Source organism: Syngnathus scovelli, chromosome 8 (genome assembly GCF_024217435.2).
Source record: "Syngnathus scovelli strain Florida chromosome 8, RoL_Ssco_1.2, whole genome shotgun sequence".
Lineage (NCBI taxonomy): Eukaryota > Metazoa > Chordata > Actinopteri > Syngnathiformes > Syngnathidae > Syngnathus > Syngnathus scovelli.
In genome coordinates, this window is record NC_090854.1 from 7,052,405 (window position 1) to 7,073,683 (window position 21,279).

Sequence of the window (21,279 nt, forward strand, 5' to 3'; positions counted from 1 at the left end):
CTTATAATCCAGTGCGCCATAGTGCAAAAAATACGGTACTGTGTTTTGTGGAGATTTGGTTGAGGTTTCAGCCCTGAGCTTGATTTTGTGCTTTCTATTTCTTCGGCAGTTACCCATGAACACTTAAAAGACCGGGCCCTATTCACTCTCCCTCCACCACCACCACCAGGGGCCAATCCCACAGAATATTACCATCTGATGGCCAGTGCTAGCCAGCGAAATCCATATGGAGACCTCTTGATGCAAAGCGGTGCAGCGGCAGCAGCAGCAGCGACAGCTCATTTACCAGATTACATCAGTCCAGTGGATGGTAAGAACAACTCTATTCAGTTTGAGGTAGGGTTAATGATAATAGTTGTTTTATTTTAATTTTTGTTCTATTATTTGAAGTTAAGATTATTTAGAGTGCTTGTTTTGCCTGTTGAAAGTACAAATATTTATTATTGCAAATAAAACAATCAGTGATTTGAAATAGGTTTTATTGATCCTATCGAGTATCCCCGCTCCAGTTGCCAGTGTTTCTCTGTGCTTTCCTCAAATTTCACACCACTATATGTACACGAGGCTCCTCAATTCACACATACATAGCTGTCGCCACAATCAATCAAAATTGAATTTAATTATTTCCAAGATTGCTTTTCTTATGGTTCCTTTCATAGATGTTGTTTCACATCGCAAAAAAAATAAATAAATCCAGCCATCATAAAAAATATTGCTCCACTTTCCTGCCTCTAACTTTGGAGAGTCATTGCAAGACACAAATGCAGTCATCCTCATGTGGACGTAAGCTGCAAAGAGCCAAGAAGAGCCAAAAAAATGATAAATGATGAATATTCTTTTCCTCCAACCACCTCAGTGACCACCACTGTGCTCTCTACCCACACTTGTTTGAACAGACTATTTACTCTAATACCCTCAACCCCCACTGCTTGCTCCGATGCTGTTCCCACACTGACTGTCACCATCTCTGACTTTTATTTCGTGTTCCATACTAGTGGTAATCATGTGGTCAAGATTTGGCCCTGTACCTGCATGGAGATGCTTGCATTGCAGCCTTGCGAGTACACAGGGCCCATATACTAAGCCCAGGCAACCATCTCATGGTCTGCGTAGGCAGCGCCATCCTGAATCAAAGACCTTATTTACTGCCAAGGTAAGAGAAGACGAGTAGAGGCTGAGGTGGTAAATACGTGCTTCATCACTTGGTGTTTGCGTTGGATGAAAACACAGATAAAACCATTGCGGGAAAAAATACTTGACTTGTACAGTAATTTTCAGTAGACCCACCGCAAAAGGTAGAAGGCCTGAGTTACCCCAAAGTGTGGCTCATCAGACACTGACTCACACTGCTGCTTTACATAAGCTAAAGTACATATCTAAGCCTATGATTGAATTCTTTCACAGAGGAGTACTCCATTAGGATTGTTCAAGAAGCAAATTTGTAGACATGAACAGTATGTGTTTATGGTTGAAGACCTTTTTAGTACGTATTTACTTCGACTTTTTGTTTGTCATGATACCGGCAGTAACTGATTTTAAAGTTTCAAGTCTGGAGAGACTATTACTTAAAATTAATGCAGTTGGATAAGCTTTATGTATGATATGTAATGTGCAGTATATGCTGTAATGTAGTTAAAACCCTCCTGGATGATGGCATTAATTAATGAATAATGATGAACAAGAGCACTGGTACTAGACCATCCACGTAAAGGTAAATGAAATCACATTTCCATATTTTACAATGGAGGCATTCAGAATCAAGTTTGCCCTAGAGGCTGTAAGGGGTGGGTGGGCAGAAAAATACCAGGTCGGCTTTAAGGAAAGTGTTGAGGTTCCCATGACAAAAGCAGCAGCCAAGGTAAATGTCTACCATCCTGAGGAATGAGGGATTTCACTGTTGATGCAGCAGTTGGGGAGAGGGAGATAACTGTGTGTACTATGTGGTGGTGAGGCGATTGGAGGTGGGGCTTTTACTTTTGACTACAGCAAGGTCCAAATACTCGCACGTCCATCCAAATTCTCCGAAGTGTGCCATTGCCTTGCGCCTTCAGTGCCCTTGTTCCATACTTCAGGTGATCGTGAATTCTCGGCCCCTCAGCTAAATCATATTGCCCACAATTTTTTGCGGATTTGACCAAAATATCGGGAAACCAGACAGATTTGTTTTTCTGTGCTAAAAAACAATGTATTTTCGAGTGTAAATGTCAAATTTACAATTTGCGCAAATTTACAGGTTTTTTACCTACATATTTTTACGTCACCGACGTATTTTGCCCTAATGTAGCCGCTGTACATTAGCGACCCTCTGTGTATGCGCCGCAGAGCGTTAATGAGGTAATAGTTGTTTTATTTTGTTTTTTGTTCTATTATTTGGAAATAAGTAGTAGTAACCCTAAGCCTATCCCGACTTTACTGAAATTTGTATATAATTTTAAACAACAAAACTGCCAGAACAAAGAGTGGTTGCCGCCATGTTAGATGACACAGATCCAACATGGCGGCAAGTTGATGATGAAACACACTGTCAAAATTCACTGTGCACTTTACTGAGCACCGTAGGGTGTAGTGCGAGTATTTGGACAGGGCCTATATACACAAACACTTAAGTATATGTTGGTTTTTGAGCACATGGGTGTGAGTGTGTGCATAAACGCACTGTTAATCACGACAGCAGGGTTTGGGTTGGACACCGACGGCTCATAGAGGACTCAATCCAAGTTCCTTTGCTAATAGAAAGTCACAGTGGTAGTATTAGTAAAATTTACCAGGGAAAATATACATTTCCCCTCTCTAAATGTGGCAGCCTTGAGTCTTGCTGGCATCAATTCAAGAAGTCTAGCAGGCGTGTTGCTCTAATAGAGAGTAGAGTAGGTCCTGTTCATCTCAGAGGGGGGAGTGAGATGTAGTTTTATTTACCTATGTCAAGGTCAAGGGGGACAAGCCAAAGACTATTCACTGTTTAAGGCCAAATAGAGCAGCATTTTTGCTGCAAAATTTCAGCAACACCTTAATCATAAATGAGTTGCTCGGCCTGGATTTCTTACACAAGATCACTTCAAATCATTTTGAACTGAAGGGGGATTTTATGGTCGAAGAAGACTATTTGTTGTTTGCATGACTTTGTACTATCCATGTGATTAGAGTGAAGAGGAGTAGCACTTGCTTTAGCGGCATAAACCACCCTTCAATTTAATTTGTTCTCACAATGCTATATCTGCTCTCGTAGAAGTCTAAAACAAAATGCACACACTCGCGTATGCACAAACACGCACATACACAACACACACACACACACACACACACACACGCACACACACACACACACACACACACACACACACAACATTGTGATATTAAGTGTGAGTGCATATTTCTAAGCAACAACGGCCTGCACATCTGTTTTCTCACTCCATGCCGGAACCTGCTAACCCTTTCAATTATAGGTGCCACTTATAAAACACTCATTGCCAAAGAGTGACAATTTATTTCATGTAAAATAAGTTCGACCATGGCAAAACTAGCCTTTTTATTTGTTAGGGTTGAAAAGAAGCACATGACTTGTTTACCGTAGCCATTACAAGCTGTTGAGAGTTGGTGAATCGCATATAAAGATGGTTTGAAGATGGGGGATAGCGCTTTGATTTGGGCAAACCGCCCAGACAAGGCGCCAGGTTAGGGTTTAGACTGCGAGTCCCGTTTCCTGATTTATAAAAGTAATTATTAATACACATATCAGCCAATAAATTCTTGGCAATGCTACGCAGCTCGGAATTGCAACAAAACCAAAATACAAATCATCACAGCTGTATGCATAAGAAAGAGTTCCACACACACAAGCCCTCATACAATTTAGCTTGCCTGATTTCATAAGTCCTTTTGAAATTTGAGAATGTTGCCATTTTTTTTACAATGTGAAACGGCATCTGTCAGGCGTTGTTGCTTTTAAAATACTTCTAAGTCTTTTCAGTTGCTTTTCTTTTTTTTTTTTTTTTTTTGCTATTACCCCACTGTTGCGTTCCATGGGCCTTTTAACTCAGTGCATATGTTTGTACTTTACGACAAGCACCTCTAAACATAATAGTTTGAAGAGTAAGACCCTCATTTATGGCTATGGGGTCTGGCACAGCAATTATGATGCCAGGATTCATTTGGCTGCAAGTGTTGTGATAGCCACCGGCAACACTCAGTCATCGGTACGTATTGACTGGAGTTGATGTGTAGAAACAGTGTTATGTCAGGTTGCCTCATGTACTGAGGTGACTTGTGATATGGTCATTAAGAGCTTCCTGCCTCTCGCACCTCTGATAATGTCTGTTGTAAAACCTAATTACACGTGCGCTCAAACAAGGTGTCCTGCTTTGTATCCCCTCACACAATAAATCAGCTACTGTCAATTTCATACAAGGGGTTTTGTCTCTGGAAAAATGTGTTGTCATGCCTCAATCATTTAAAGTACATAAATGAGTGAGGGTCGATTAGTGTTTGTGGAAAAGTAAACATTTTATTCAAGTTCACGAGGAAGTAGTCACATTATTTCCTTCTGCTTTTTACTACAAGTATAAGATAAAAGCACTGTAACAATTGAATCCAGCAGCTGGCTATGTGCCCAATCTGTCTGACTCAAGCTTGTTCTTTATAATGGTGTTCTGAGATCAATTTGTTTAAATTGCCTCCAATTAATTTGCACGAGTGGAGTGGTTTGAAAGTGATTGTTATCATGGTAATTACTGGGAATGATTGGTGGGAATTCATTACGCATAAGAGGATGCAAATGTTAAACAGGGGAGCTGTTTGTGCAAGTAAGAGATGCAAGAGATAGAGTAGCCTAGCATAGATGTGACCTTCATGAGAATACTTGGGGAGTTTTTTTTATTCAAAGTAAATGGTGGCTTTTGCTACATTTAATTGACAATGAGGATAAATGTATGGAAATTTGCTAAAATTTTCACTCAACCATTTGACATCATATTATGGTGTTTTAGCATGCAAAAATGGTAAAACTACAACGCTTGCCTTTTTGGTATGTGTACAGTGTCGCGTTTTTCCAGTCCTCGGATGACACCCCGACTGAGCAGGAAAAGGGCACTATCCATCTCTCCGCTATCAGATGCCAGCATCGACCTGCAGACCATGATCCGTACCTCACCCAACTCCCTGGTTGCCTATATCAACAACTCCCGTTCTAGTTCGGCTGCCAGCAGCTCCTATGGACACCTTTCAGTTGGAGGAATCAGGTATGAAGAAGCTGTCATATATCAGTAACATATACCCTACAGAGAACTGTACGCATTCCTTGATCAGGTAAAGTTATACTCATTGGCCAAGAGCGTCCTAATTTTTAGGAACTGACTTCTATGTGTATATAGACACCAAAGTGTGTTTGTCTGTCCTGTGACACTTTTTCTTTTCTTTCTATTCCAGCCCTTCATTCAGCTTCCCTCATCCCATTAACCCAGTGGCGTATCAGCAGTTGTTGTCGCAACAGAGAGGTCTGAATGCCTTTGGCCACACTCCCCCTCTCATTCAACCGCCACCATCCTCGTTCTCTGCCCGCCAGCGTTCCCTGGTCACTCCCCCTATGTCCACTTCTCATAACAGCACTACATCAGAAGCTAATCAGGTGAGATGGTCTGATCGATAAACCTGAATGTTTGACCAAATGATGTTGCTCTATATCTTTTCATGCCTCCTTGAGAGATATTTATTGGTCTCACTGTTCTCAAATTAGAGAATAAACAACTATGCCTTAACATCAAACTGAGACATTCAAAGATATTCAAAACGCTGAGGTCGATTAAGACATATTTTCACTGTCAATGAATTTCACATTTTATATGAGCTATTTCTTCTATCTGTTAAGGCAGTCATTTTTATTTTATTTTTTTCATTTAAACAACACATTGAAATAAGGGTGGAGCCACTATCGATACCAATGGTGGGATGAAAAACTGATCAGGTTGAATTTGAATGATCAGTCTCATTTTTGTTGTTAATCAAAACTCAGTTCTATCTTTTACTCAGTGCCAGGACTTGCATCATATGTACAGTGATCCCTTGCCACTTCGTGCTTCACCTTTCGCAAATGCACTACTTTGCAGGTTTATAAGTGACGGGAGAATGGCGTTTAAATTCACGTTGATAGCGAGGGGCCTGCCTCTGTGTAATGTGCGTTACTGTGGACGTGACTGAGTTCAAGCACAGGAGGCGGCAGCCGGCCGCGTGCGAGGAAAGGAGTACCAACCGGTGCAGAAGGAGTCGAGGCACGTGACAATATCACGTGTTTGTTCTTTTATTTACTGTAAAGTACAATACATGCACAGAACAGTGTGGTTATTAAGGGAATGGGAAACGTTGATTTAGTGTAAAACTATTGGAGAGTGTTTAAAAAGCTTTAATATTGTGTCCTGGACCACAATGCAACAGAAGATTCATGCGCAATCGTGACTCAGGTTTCGCGATGCATGATGTCCCCAGATTAGTGTAAAGTGATAATTCTGCAGGTGGATACTTTGCATTTCCTGGCACCACTCTTGTAATATACTAGCATTATACCCATGCTTCCTAGCGGCAAACTAGAAACACTACGTGTTGGATTTTAATACAATGTGTTAAAATTCCTAAATACATAGTATATTGTTTCTACCTTGTGGATTTTCATTTTCACGGGTGATTCTGGAATGCATCTCCCGCGATAAATGAGGGATCACTGTACATATAAAAATTTCACTGACACAAAAATGATCATTTGTCACCTGGAGTATTTTAACTAAAATTTTCAAGTGAGGAAGCTACCATAAACTTTTTAAATGTGAATTATGATCATGTGAATGAATGAATGAATTATGCAAAATGTGTCCAAAAGGTTTTAGGACAGTCACAAAAGATATAACAAGCCAAATGTAAATGTGATGTTATGTAAATTGTAAATTAAAAACATAATGTAATTTGCAAATCCTTTTCAACCTATATTATATTGAATACAGCGCAAAGATAAGATAGTTAATGTTCAAACAGAACTATATTTTATTTTTGCAAATATTGACTCATTTTTAATTGAATGCCTGCAACATGTTTCAAAAAGGCTTCAACTGGGCATTTTTAACACTGTTCTAAATCATCATTTTGTCATTTTCATTTTGTTTTAGCAGCACTCAATAACTATTTAGAAACTGAGGACACAAATTGTTGACGTCTTGTAGACAGAATTCTTCTCCTCTTTAGACAGAAGGAGTAGATGGACATGATTTCTGGAATCAAATATGAACCCGTCAGACGACTGCACACATTTACACTTTGCATCAGTTCAGCTCAGTTGAGCTTGAACCCAGAGAAGCCGGTAGCCGTTTTGGGTGTTATTCATACATGGCTTTGTCTTTCAATAGTTTGTAGTTTTAACTTGCATTTATAGACGAAGCAATAAACCGTGTTAACCAAAAATGGTTTTCTGAAGTGTTCCTGAGCCCACATGGCAATACTAATGATAGGACTACTTGTGGTATATTTGCCATGAGAATGCACCTGCTCACACTTCCCTGAATATCCCAACATACCGTGATAAGAACGTCAATAAGACCAAGGAAATCATTGTTGACTTCCGGAAGGGTCACACGACACACCTGCCGCTGATCATCGACGGTGCTGTGGTGGAGAGGGTGAGCTGCACCAAGTTCCTGGGGGTGCACATCAGTGAGGACCTCTCCTGGTCCGCAAACACCTCGTCACTGGCAAAGAAAGCTCAGCGCCGCCTGTACTTCCTGCAGAAGCTCAGTCGTGCATGTGCTCCTCAGGCAGTCCTGTCTACTTTCTACCGTGGCACCATTGAGAGCGTCCTCACCAATTGCATCGCTGTCTGGGGTGGTAACTGCACTGAACAGAACTTGAAGGCCCTGCAGCGCATAGTGAATACGGCTGGTAAGATTATTGGTGCTTCGCTCCCCTCCCTGAAGGACATTTACACCTCCCATCTCGCCCGCAAGGCAACCTCGATTGCCAGAGATGTGAGTCACCCGGCTCACTCTTTGTTTGACCTTCTGCCCTCTGGGAAGAGGTACAGGAGCCTGCGTTCCCGCACCACCAGAATCGCCAACAGCTTCTTTCTCCAGGCTGTTAGGGCCCTGAACTCGCTACCCCCTTCTGCGTAGCGTGTGGCACTGTTGCGCTATTTTCGGGAATGTCTGCTGTACGCGCACTTGTTCCTTTTTTTCTGCTCCTCTTATTTATTTATTTATTTATTGTTGTGTTATTTATTCATTATTTATTCAGCACGCTTTTGTTATACTTGTTTACTTGTTTGTCTGTTGTGAGCCATGTCTTGTCACCGTGGGATAGGGGGGAACGCAAGGATTTCGGTTTCTTTGTGTGTCTTTGGCATGTGGAGAAATTGACAATAAAGCTGACTTTGACTTTGACTTTGACTTTGATAAGTCTTTTGACACAGATTTGTAAAATGTTATTCAATATTGCTGCACATTGCATCCTGCAACTTAAATATTGATTAGCACAAAGTTATTGTCTATATAAGAACATAATACGAACATGGTGTCACGATAGAGGCAGGACAACCAAGTGCAACACGGGCTCTTTATTTTGGAAAGGGGAAAAGAAGGGCTGAGATGCCAGCAGAGCAGGAGTACGAGGCAAGCTGACGAGTCGGTCAGTGAGCGTGTCGATGCAGACATCTCATGGTCAGTGACAGGCAGAAGGTCGAGCCAGAGTCCAGAGCAGATCAGAAAAAAAACGGCTTTTGCTACTCAGCGAATCAAGAAACCGGGAATCAGGTAGAATAGCTGAAATAGGTGGCAGGCATGCACAAATCAAGGAATACGAACCAGTCCATACTGACGGGAGTGTGGGCTTTAAATACAAGTCGCCGGAAACAAGGGCACAGGTGGCGTCGATCAGCGCTGAGTAGCGCGTGCGGTTCCATATTGGCGATGTGCCCCCCTGCGGACCAGCGCAAGTGTGCGTCAGCCGGCCAGCAGGGCGAGAGCGTAGCTGAGATGTGACACATGGAGTCTCACTTTATGCCGCTGTCATTGTTCCTTGTTGTCAGGCGTCACATTTTTAAATTTTGCAACAATATAGTACAGGGAAAAAATTCTTGTTTAACATTAGCCAAAATGTTCAACTTTATTTATTTATTTTATTTCTTTAATGATGTCTCGGGATAGAAATATGTACAAAACACCCTTGCAGTTCCATTAGTCTGCCTTCCTACTGTTTTCTGTCTCGTTTTATCAACCCACTGTTTACATTAGAGAGACTCCTCGTGTAAACTTCCCCCTCGGTGAATCATTTTCCAACATATATTAAAAGTGTAGTTGACCCCAACTCATTTTCAACATTGGGAAATTCCATCTTCTTGCAAATGCCAACAGTACCCATGGGAATGCTGAAATGTGCACAGATTTTAATGCTTATCTGGGGGTGGGATTCAGAGTCCGCCCACTCAGATACTCATTTACAAGATACTTTTACTTTTAATAAAGTTCCTTTTTTAAACTCCATTAGAAATTTAAGAAGCCATGTTTCTTTGTCTTTTTGTCAAGTATTAGAATTTGTCCGCAGATCAAAGCCCTCACATTATTTATATTCCCTCTCTGAGTAATAACTTATTTTCGTTCATATTTCCCTGTGGCTTGGGCAATCATAAACCAGTCTAAATTGTTTAGTCTCCACAGCTGGCTATGGTCTGGCTTCCTCTTCTCATAGATTGTAAATGTAATTTGCCTGTGACTGTGTGACAATGTCTGTCATATCTGTCCTTCAGAATGCCAGTGGAGATCCAGCCGTGAGCAGCACAGTCAACCCATTGAACTCCAAAAGGACAAAGATTAAAATGGAAGTCGAAGGACCTCTGCCCATCTCACCAACCTCTCTGGTGAGGAAATCCAAAGTACATTGTGAACCTTTGTGGAAAAATAGAAAAAATAAAATCACACCATTTGTTTAAAAAAATACAGAGCTTTAATTGTCAAAGGCTCCGCCACTGTGAGACCACTTATGTGCCACATTTTTGGGTGTGAGTCAGCCAACATAGCATAGGGCAGGCGTCGGGAACCAATGGCTTGCGAGCCAAATATGGCTCTTTTGGTGACATTATTAAAAAGAATACCTTTGTACACTCAAAAAATCGTTGGTCTTAATTAAAGTACATGCTTTTAATTGTATCTAGCCTATCGTTTTGTTTTTTTTTTTAAATGGTATGGCTCTCACGAGAAATTATTTGTAAAAAATGGGCATGTATGGCTCTGTCCGCCAAAAAGGTTCACGACCCCTGGCATAGGGGAAAGCAGGAAACAAGAGATTCAGATAGATGAAAAAAGAAAAAGAAAAGTGTGGCGTGACCAGGGCTCAGCCGCTTATGCGTTTTGTTCTTGGTTGTGATTCGACCAATATGAGAGAGGGGAAAGCAGGGAGCGAGAAGAGAACATAGGGTGTAAAGAAAAAAAAAGATCTAGCGCTGCAAGCAATGCTCAGCTGCTGATGAGGCCGCTTAAAGCTCTTCATGCTCAGCTGTGATTCGGCTGATGTCACAGCAAAAATGACGGTACTGCAAGACGGAGAATAAATTTGTGTTGAGAACTGGCAGTCGATGAGACCGCTCTAATACTCACCTCTCTCCGACGTTTCTTTGGAGAAATGCCCAACTCTGTCTTGAGCTGGCAGTTCTATTTCTTCTAAATAGGTTTTGATCATGTTGAACACAGCACTGTAAATTTTCCCAATGGTTGATGCTAAAGAGTTGTATTGGGACATGTATTCAGGAAAAAAATAAAATATAATTATATATATATATATATATATATATATATATATATATATATATATATATATATATATATATATATATATATATATATATATAATTATATTTTATTTTATATATATATATTATATATATAAAATTATATATATTATATATATATATATTATATATTATATTTTATTTTATATATATATATATATATATATATATATATATATATATATATATATATATATATATATATATATATATATATATATATATATATATTTCCATATATACTATATACTATATATACACACACACACACACACACACTTGGTTTGACTGTATATATATATATATATATATATATATATATATATATATATATATATATATATATATATATATATATATATATATATATATATATATATATATATGTATATATATATATGTGTATATATATATATATATACACAGTCAAACCTTGGTTTTCGACATTGTGACAGAGCCGTCGCTGAAATTTAGAAAATATTTTTAAAATCCTGATGTACATTCCAAAATTTAATTGTACCTCAGTGCGCAGGGAGCTTAATTTGGTCCGATCGCGCTGGACGCTCACTGTCGCATTGCTTTAAGAGCGTCTTTGTGTTTTAGGATGGCTTTACTGCTCCCACTTGCTTTCTTTGGAGGTTAATACAATCCTCAAAGTAACGAAAATACAATAACGAACGGAGTCAGTCGGCATCCGGGCCGCGCAGTTGGGTTTTCTTGGGTCCGTTTGGCTCATCTCGCGACCTCCGAATTTTGTTCGACAACCGAAGCAAAAAATCTCGAATTTTTCGTTCGAATTCCAATTTGTTCGAGAACCGGGACGTTCGAAAACCGAGGTTTGACTGTGTGTGTGTGTGTGTGTGTGTGTGTGTGTGTGGGTGTGTGTATGTGTGTGTTTGTATGTATGTATGTATGTATGTGTATATATATATATATATATATATATATATATATATATATATATATATATATATATATATAAAACCTTTTCCTCACCCCCCGTGGGTGGTCTCTTTTTCCCTTCAAGCTCGGGTCCTCTACCAGAGGCCTGGGAGCTTGAGGGTTCTACGCAGTATCTTTGCTGTTCCTAGTACTGCACTTTTCTGGACTGAGATGTCAGATGTTTTTCCTGGGATCTGTTTCAGCCACTCCTCCAGTTTGGGGGTTACTGCCCCTAGTGCTCCAATGACCACAGGTACCACTGATGTCTTAACTCTCCAGGTCTTCTCCAGCTCTTCTCTGAGCCCTTGATATTTCTCAAGTTTCTCATGTTCCTTTTTCCTAATGTTACCATCATTTGGGATGGCTATGTCAACCACAACGGCTTTCCTCTGCTCTTTGTCCACCACCACAATGTCCGGTTGGTTCGCCATTACCATTCTGTCTGTCTGGATCTGGAAGTCCCAGAGGATCTTGGCTTGGTCATTCTCTACCACCTTTGGAGGTGTTTCCCACTTGGATCTTGGGACTTCCAGTCCATACTCTGCACAGATGTTCCTGTACACTATTCCAGCTACTTGGTTATGGCGCTCCATGTATGCTTTACCTGCCAGCATCTTACACCCTGCAGTTATGTGCTGGATTGTCTCAGGACCTTCTTTGCACAATCTACACCTGGGGTCTTGTCTGGTGTGGTAGATTTGGGCCTCTATTGCTCTGGTGCTCAAGGCCTGTTCTTGTGCAGCCAGGATCAGTGCCTCTGTGCTGTCCTTCAGACCAGCTCTTTCTAGCCGTTGGTAGGATTTCTGGATATCAGCTACTTCAGCTATGTTTCGGTGGTACATCCCATGTAGGGGCTTGTCCTCCCATGATGGTCCCTCCAGCACCTCATCTTCCTTTGATGCCCATTGTCTGAGACATTCACTAAGCACGTCATCCGTTGGGGCCTTATCCCTGATGTACTTATGGATCTTGGATGTTTCATCTTGGATCGTGGCTCTCACGCTCGCTAGTCCTCGGCCTCCTTCTTTACGGCTAGTGTACAGTCTCAGGGTGCTGGACTTGGGATGGAACCCTCCATGCATGGTTAGGAGCTTCCGTGTCTTGATATCTGTGGTCTGTATATCTTCCTTTGGCCACCGTATGATTCCTGCAGGGTACCTGATTACTGGTAAGGCGTAGCTGTTAATGGCTAGGGACTTGTTCTTGCCATTGAGCTGACTTCTTAGGACTTGCCTTACTCGATGGAGGTATTTGGCTGTGGCTGCTTTCCTTGTTTCCTCGTCAAGGTTGCCATTTGCCTGTGGAATTCCAAGGTATTTGTAGCTGTCCTCAATGTCTGCTATTGTTCCTTCTGGGAGTGAGACCCCCTCTGTGTGGATTACCTTTCCTCTTTTAGTCACCATGCGGCCACATTTCTCAAGTCCGAATGACATTCCGATGTCAGAGCTGTAGATCCTGGTAGTGTGGATCAGGGAGTCAATGTCCCGCTCGTTCTTAGCGTACAGCTTTATGTCATCCATGTAGAGGAGGTGGCTGATGGTGGCCCCATTCCTGAGTTGGTATCCATAGCCCGTCTTGTTGATTATTTGGCTGAGGGGGTTCAGTCCTATTAAGAACAGCATTGGGGACAGAGCGTCTCCTTGGTATATACCACATTTGATGGTCACGTGTGCAAGTGGCTTGCCATTGGCTTCAAGTGTGGTTTTCCACTGTTTCATCGAGTTGGCGATGAAGGTTCTCAGAGTCCCATTGATGTTGTACAGCCTCAAGCATTCAGTGATCCAAGTATGTGGCATTGAGTCATATGCTTTCTTGTAATCAATCCAGGCAGTGCTCAGGTTGGTACGTCTAGTTCTGCAGTCTTGGGTGACTGTTCTATCCACCAGGAGTTGATGTTTTGCTCCTCTGGTATTTTTACCAATCCCTTTCTGAGCAGTGCTCATGTATTGATCCATGTGCCTGCTGATCTTATCTGATAGTATGCCCGACATCAGCTTCCATGTTGTGGAGAGGCAGGTGATTGGCCGGTAGTTGAATGGGACTGTACCCTTTGATGGATCCTTCTGGATCAGGATCGTACGCCCTTGGGTTAGCCATTCAGGGTGAGTCCCATCCCTTAGCAGCTGGTTCATTTGTGCTGCCAGGCGCTCATGGAGAGTTGTAAGTTTCTTGAGCCAGTAGCTGTGGATCATGTCAGGGCCTGGTGCTGTCCAGTTTTTCATTCCTGAGACTCTTCTCTGGATGTCTGCCACTGTGATGGTTACTGGGTTCTGTTCAGGGAGCTTGCTCTGGTCCTTTCTCAGAGCCACCAGCCACTGTGCATCCTTCTTATGTGATGCCTCCCGCTCCCATATATCCTTCCAGTACTGTTCAGTTTCCAGCCTTGGTGGGTCTGCTCTGCTATTATTCCCCTGCCACTGAGCGTACACTTTCGCTGGTTGTGTTGTGAACAACCTGTTTATTCGTCTGGCTTCATTCTCTCTTGTGTACCTCTTTAGGCGGCTGGCCAAGGCTTGGAGTCTTTGTTTGGCAGTTTCGAGTGCTTCAGGTATGGGCATATGGCTGTATTTCTTGGGAACTTGCTTTTTCATTGCACCTTTCTGGGCCTCTGTCATTTGGCTCACTTCTCTCCGTGCTATCTTGATTTTGGCCTCCAGCCTTCTCTTCCATGGTGGGCACTGTTGTGGTCGCATATGGTCATTCTTCTTGTAGCCAAGCATTTCTAGGATCACTGCTGCTGAGGTGTATATCAGCTCATTGGTTTCAGTGATGGTAGCCGTAGGAATTGTTGTCAATGCTGCATTCACATCTTCTAGGAGACTTTCTGAGGGTACTTCACTTAGCCTCTGCAGTGTGTATCTAGGTTCCCGAGCATTCATTCTCACCGTGATCTTGTTCTTCAGGTCAGTTGCTGCCTCGTTCAGCTTGATTGTGCTTATTGGGGTTTCGTACCCAACCTCTGGGCTTTTACATGGATTTAACTCGTCTCTGACCTGGTGCTCTGGTTGGCCTTCGCTATGGCATTTGTGTTGTATCTCATCAATCTCGAGGTGTGATAGCAGGTGCCGTTTATGGATATTGGAACATTGAGCTACTAGTTGCTACTAGTGTTGACTGTGGGTATTGAAGTTGCCATTGTTCCCGCATTCTCGCTCGGGTTGCTGAAGTAGTAGCATTCCAACAGATCCTTATTCTCGCATCTCGCCCATTTGTGTCTTGTTCCAGTAGCCCATTTTTCATCAGGGTGCTCTGGTTCCCCAGCACCTGACGCAGACCTTGTTTGTCCGGGCGACGTCTGAGCCGGCATGTCTTTCGTTTCTTGTACTCTCATTATCTCTGAGGTAGGCGGTATCGTTAAGGGTCTTGCCTAAGGACCCACACTGACTGCTGGTAAGGTAATCGCTCATTGCTCATATTGTGCCCCTGCCGGGAATCGAACCCGGGTCTTCCGTTTGTAAGTCATGTCACTTACTGATTGAGCTAGTCAGCCGTATATATATATATATATACATATATATATATATATATATATATATATATATACATATACATATATATACACACATATATATATAATTTATATACATTATTTTAAATTGACCGTGCAGAAAATGCACAAAACTAGTATTATGATTCACTTACTGGTTTAATCTCTAACGTCAGAAAAAAGGGATGCGTCCATGTTTTTTTTTTTGGGTTTGTCGTTCACCCGCACAGTTTCACGGATGGGGAGAGGATATTACACAGCACACAGGCTGCAAAGTACGAGCTGTAATCGAATGATTTTTTTTCTGGGAATGAAAGGCATTGACTGACATATGCCAATTACTTACTTTTCCATGAAAATCAGCCAATCACGATTGACGGCTGATCAACCAGAAGACCACTATGAATGACTAAGTTCTGTCTCTGTGCCTGAAGGACCATGGTGGTGGAATGCTGGAAATGAGTGAGGAGCTTGATAAAGATGAGTGCAAACAGGAACCTGAGGCCATATATGAGACTAACTGCCACTGGGAAGGTTGTACCAAGGAGTATGATACCCAAGACCAACTTGTACATGTGAGTTTCCATTTAGTCTTATCGACGGACAATTTGCTGATATTTAATTAATATGCAGGAAAATGCTGCTGTTATTTATTTAATGTGCATTTGATACGCATTAAAATGCATTGATTTTGCTTATGTACCGAGACCGATGGATGGATGGATGGATGGATGGATGGATGGATGGATGGATGGATGGATGGATGGATGGATGGATGGATGGATGGATGGATGGATGGATGGATGGATGGATGGATGGATGGATGGATGGATGGATGGATGGAGAAAGGGACTGGGGGAAATTCAGTATTTCCAGCAGCATTCATACTGCAGAGTGGGTATATAAAAGACATACTGATGACATGAGCGCAACTCACTTTCATCAGCCTCAGCATTTGGTTTGCTGTGGTTAAGTTCATTTGAGATAAAGGTTTACATAACTTTTCTGCCACTTATTAAATTAATGTGATTGTGTCTGATCAGAAAATTGTCCAGTCACTAATCTTTTGCCACTGATCTTTTCCTGTTGACACGCTCAGCGTTAATCAGGCTTCCTGCTCTCGCCAAATTTGAGACAAGCCTTGCAGCTGTGTGCCCCTGACCCTCACTCCCTCAGCTGCCTGACCCCTGACCTCTATCTGAGCAACAGCCCCTTCTCCTGAATCCCAGAGGGCCACGCATAAATCCATCGTCATGCCAGCAACTCTGGCGTTTAGAAAACTGCCACCTTTCTGGGACATTTCAACACTCGTTCCAATGTCCAACTGACTGTCAGTTACCTCAGAGCTCTGTTCAGGAGGGCATGTGTAAGAATTGCAGAGCGGGCTTTGGTCTCCACCAGTCAAGAATCTTTGACCTAACTATTGATGCAACTGATTCCTCAAGTTTAAATAAGATCACAATTTTTATAAATTTTACAAAGTTTTGATTGCAATTGGGATTTACCCCCTGCCCACTCAATTCTTGACCACATCTTTTAAAGCACTTGGGGTGTTCAAGTGCACCTGTAAATGTTGGCTTCTGCTTAACCAAAATAATCTAGTTAGAAGAGCCCCAAAATAAAAGATGTCGTGCGCTGCCTGAAAATAGAGGTCTCTGCTGGATTACACACTTGTTTCCATTCCTCTTCCGCCACTCAAAATAGAACGCAGAACTGCCCACTACTCAGCAGTCTTAGCTTGTAAAAAGAAGCAACAATTAGAGCATTGCCAACTACAGTGTCTCCTCAGGAAATGAAGTGATTCCTTCCAGGGCGCAGTTATTTGTAAGCAGTACATGGAATCCAAGTTTTTGAATATTTCTTTGTATGCAAAACAAGTTATATAAATCCAATATTTATAGCCATAATCAGGTAAGTTACAAGTAAGAGATACAAACTGGAATCAAATCCTTTACGGAGGAAATCCCCATTTCTATATACAAACCTACAAGCCTGAGGACAGACTGTACAAACAAACATTGTTTTTAAAGGTTTTTTTAATTTTATTTTTTTCATTACTGTTGACAGACGCACAATGCCTGCCAGACATTATTTATGGCAGGGTTACTCACAATGTGTGTCATTATTGTGCTTGTGCTTGAAGGAAAAGACAAGCTGACTCATTTTTGTCACCAAGCAATAGCTCTGTACCCCTGTAGCGCACATGTGCCTCAATGTGACGAGTTGTTTCTTCAGCACATCAACAATGACCACATCCATGGTGAAAAGAAGGAGTTTGTGTGTCGGTGGGTGGAGTGTTCTCGAGACCAAAAGCCCTTCAAGGCCCAATATATGCTGGTGGTCCACATGAGGAGACACACGGGAGAGAAGCCGCATAAATGCACAGTAAGTACGACAGAACATTGAGATACACAAGATAAGTAACTAGTAACATTCTATCGTCTCAAAATCCTCACTATTAGCTTGTTGATCAAATAAAACTGAATATAAGGGTTTCAAAGTCAAAGTCAGCTTTATTGTCAATTTCTCCATATGCCAAAGACACACAAAGAAACCGAAATTTCATTCCCCGCTATCCCACGGTGACAAGACATGGCCCACAATAGACAATCAAGTAAACAAGTAAACAACAGCGTGCTGAATAAATAATGAATAAATAACACAACAAATAAATAAGAGGAGCAAAAAGGAGCAAGTGAGCGTACAGCAGACATTCCAGAAAATAGCGCAACAGTGCCACACGCTACGCAGAAGGGTGTAGCGAGTTCAGGGTCCTAACAGCCTGGAGAAAGAAGCTGTTGGCGAGTCTGGTGGTGCGGGAGCGCAGGTTCCTGTACCTCTTCCCAGAGGGCAGAAGGTCAAACAAAGAGTGAGCTAGGTGACTCACATCACTCGCAATCGTGGTTGCCTTGCGGGCGAGATGGGAGGCGTAAATGTCCTTCAGGGAGGGGAGCGAAGCACCAATAACAGAGACATACTATCAGCAATTTACTGCCCTTCTAAAAAAAACTATCACAAGAAGGGTTGATTATTATTTCTGTCTTGCAATGTCTTTCTTTTTCTATAGCCATGTTTTACATTCACAAACCATTTGTGAAGTCAGTTTCTGCCTCTATTTGTTGGTGGTCTGCTCATGTATAGCCAGACTGCTATCAAATAGATTATTTGAATGCAGCAATCTAGGCTACATTTCTTAGATTATGTAGTCTGATATTTACTTCCATTCACTGTCTCTCTTTCCCCAAAATCCCAAAGAAGGATTCAAACTTTTTTTGTTAAAGGAAAATATAATGTATTTGTTTGTTTGGGCAAGAGTATGATAAAGACTGAATGTGTCAGATAACTTAAAACAAACATAGCTTTGACAGTTGCAAATAAATCTGTGTACCAGATGGGTGTACACTCTCTCAGGGCCTAAAGACAACATGTTACAATCCGTGCCTTTTTAAAAGCAGTGGGAGAGAAGAAGGAGTGGTAAAGCAATATATGGATGCTTGAGGGGATTAACCAACACCCCATCAGGCAGCTTTTTGCTCCCCATCCCTTGAGTCTCACAATTCTCTTTGGTGACGACTTCCCCTTTTCACGTTCTTTCCCAGTATGTGAAGTATAATCCATGTCCCTGCTTCTAAGACACTTCCTGCCTGTTTTGTTTGTAGAGCTGATGGGACTGAGCTCAATAAGGTGCCCAGCTTTTTTTCCGCCTCCTAGGTGTTGCCTCAGGTCAACAAATGCAATTGATAATAACATGTTGTGAACACCATTGTATATGAATTTGCTGCTTGCTTCTGACCCAGACTAACCTTTGCTCTGGGATAATCTAATTTACTCCCGTAAAGCTCACAGTAAGCGAGACAAAATAAACATCTCAAGAGTTTAAACATGGTAAAACAAAAATGTGTACCAACTGTAAACACAGGCAGGAGGCGCTTGTGTAAACTGACCCTATTCTTCAGTGGTGAGCTGATCTAGAGATGGACAATATGTGGTCGGCCTTGTCACCCCCATCACCAGCACTCCTCCACTCTCGCCTGGAGACACAGCTGTGGTTCACTCTTGTAGAAACATTGCTGGGGAAAAGAATTAACCACAGTGTTGCACTCTGCAGCTCCCTCAGACATGTTACTCAGGGGTCTTTTCGGCGCAAACAAAAAAAATATGCATCTTAAAATGTATAATCATACATGTTGTATTTCTCAGGAGAATGATAGTGTATGTAATACAACAACTATAGACTCCACCATCCACGTTTGGGACGTTTTGCATACTGTACAGTGTACACAATTAAGTCACATAAAATATTTGTCTTACAAATTTGTAGATTTCCATCCATCCATCCATTGTCTATACCGCTTGTCCCTACGAGGGTAGTGTCGAAAATTGTATTAATTACCTGATTTATAAAGCAAAAAAGAGGTCTAGCAACCAACCTTTGGATGTTGTCATGTTGATTCCCTCAGCCTTTGTGACAATATCTTGGCCGGGTTTTCAGCAACAGTGCTTGTTTGTGTGAAAATATAAACTTTTGTGGTGAATTACAGTGCCCCTTCGTTCAGGCAGTGCATATAGTCATGAGATGAGTGATGGCAGTGGATACAGGTACAGCAGAATAAACAATATCTGTTCTGGCCACAGTTCTCTGAACCATAGAACATTCTTTAAATAAACAAGTAAATTAAGAACGGGCAAAAGAATTATCTTGCTTCCCCTGCATAGCTAAATTTCCAAAACTGCCACACTTAAAATAATCCATATATAATTGTTTTACATGATAAGTACAGTTCCAAGCTAAGTTACCAAGTTTGTGTCTGTGTATGAGGATTGGAACCATTAATGTAAAGGTTCACCCTTAAACATCATATCGATAATGACAATTCCTTAGATTTAACATGCCTTATAGCAGGGGTGCCCAAACATTTTCAGCTCGCGAGCTACTTTTGAAATGACCAAGTCACAAAGATCCATCCACTAAAACAATATATATCATCGTGAAAAAAAAGTCCTCCCATTCCCTATGAAAGTGATACTTTTTTTAAAAAATCTTTTTACTACATCCAGCTGCCCTTTTTATACCCTTTCTTAAGTTTAAGAGAAAAAACAGGGATCTGACAATTGGAGGGAACTCGCGAGCGTTAGTGTTGTGTTGTAGAATGTAGACAGGACTGCCTGAGGAGCACATGCACTCCTGAGCTTCCGCAGGAAGTACAGGCGGCGCTGAGCTTTCTTTGCCAGTGACGCGGTGTTTGCGGACCAGGAGAGGTCCTCACTGATGTGCACCCCCAGGAACTTGGTGCAGCTCACCCTCTCCACCACAGCACCGTCGATGATCAGCGGCAGGTGTTTTGTGTGACCCTTCCGGAAGTCAACAACGATTTCCTTGGTCTTATTGACGTTCAGCAGGAGGTTGTTGTCCCTGCACCACGTGGTCAGAAGGTCAACTTCCGACCTGTACCGAGTCTCGTCGCCCTTCGTGATGAGACCCACCAGAGTCGTGTCGTCAGCAAACTTCACTATGCGGTTGTCGCTGTAGGTCGCAGTGCAGTCATGCGTCAGCAGGGTGAAGAGCAATGGACTGAGCACGCAGCCCTGGGGGGCCCCCGTGCTCAGCGTGATGCTGGCGGAGATTTTGTCACCAACACGCACCACCTGAGGCCTCTGACAGAGGAAGTCCAGTAGCCAGTTGCAGAGGGAGTTACTGAGGCCCAGCTCGTCGAGTTTGCAGATGAGTCGCTGCGGCACAATGGTGTTGAAGGCAGAGCTGAAGTCCACAAATAGCAATCTCACATATGAGTCCTTTCTCTCCAGGTGGGTGAGGGCCGAGTGGAGGGCAGAGCAGATGGCATCCTCAGAGGACCGTTTGGCACGGTACGCAAACTGGAAAGGGTCAATGGTGGGGGGGGAGAACGGATTTGATGTGCTCCATGACAAGCCGCTCAAAGCACTTCATGATGATGGGCGTCAGTGCCACGGGGCGGTAGTCATTGAAGCAGGACGGTGCAGGTTTCTTCGGCACAGGAACGATGGTATTGAAGCTGCAATCCAC

The 21,279-nt window shown here is 42.2% G+C and overlaps 1 protein-coding gene across 8 annotated transcripts in view; it reads left to right on the forward strand.

The window, feature by feature from the left end:
* The window catches only part of gli2a (GLI family zinc finger 2a), a 112,385-nt gene that overhangs the window by 76,323 nt on the left and 14,783 nt on the right, over window positions 1-21,279 (forward strand). For 7 of the 8 annotated variants that reach the window (XM_049729111.2, XM_049729112.2, XM_049729113.2 and 4 more), the window contains 6 exons: window positions 110-310; window positions 5,033-5,234; window positions 5,422-5,620; window positions 9,770-9,880; window positions 15,671-15,811; window positions 17,472-17,621. In XM_049729111.2, coding sequence (XP_049585068.1) covers window positions 110-310; window positions 5,033-5,234; window positions 5,422-5,620; window positions 9,770-9,880; window positions 15,671-15,811; window positions 17,472-17,621 — 1,004 coding nt within the window. Of the gene's footprint in view, window positions 1-109; window positions 311-337; window positions 1,154-5,032; window positions 5,235-5,421; window positions 5,621-9,769; window positions 9,881-15,670; window positions 15,812-17,471; window positions 17,622-21,279 lie in introns of those variants that run through there. The other variant, XM_049729115.2, reaches the window with a different exon arrangement.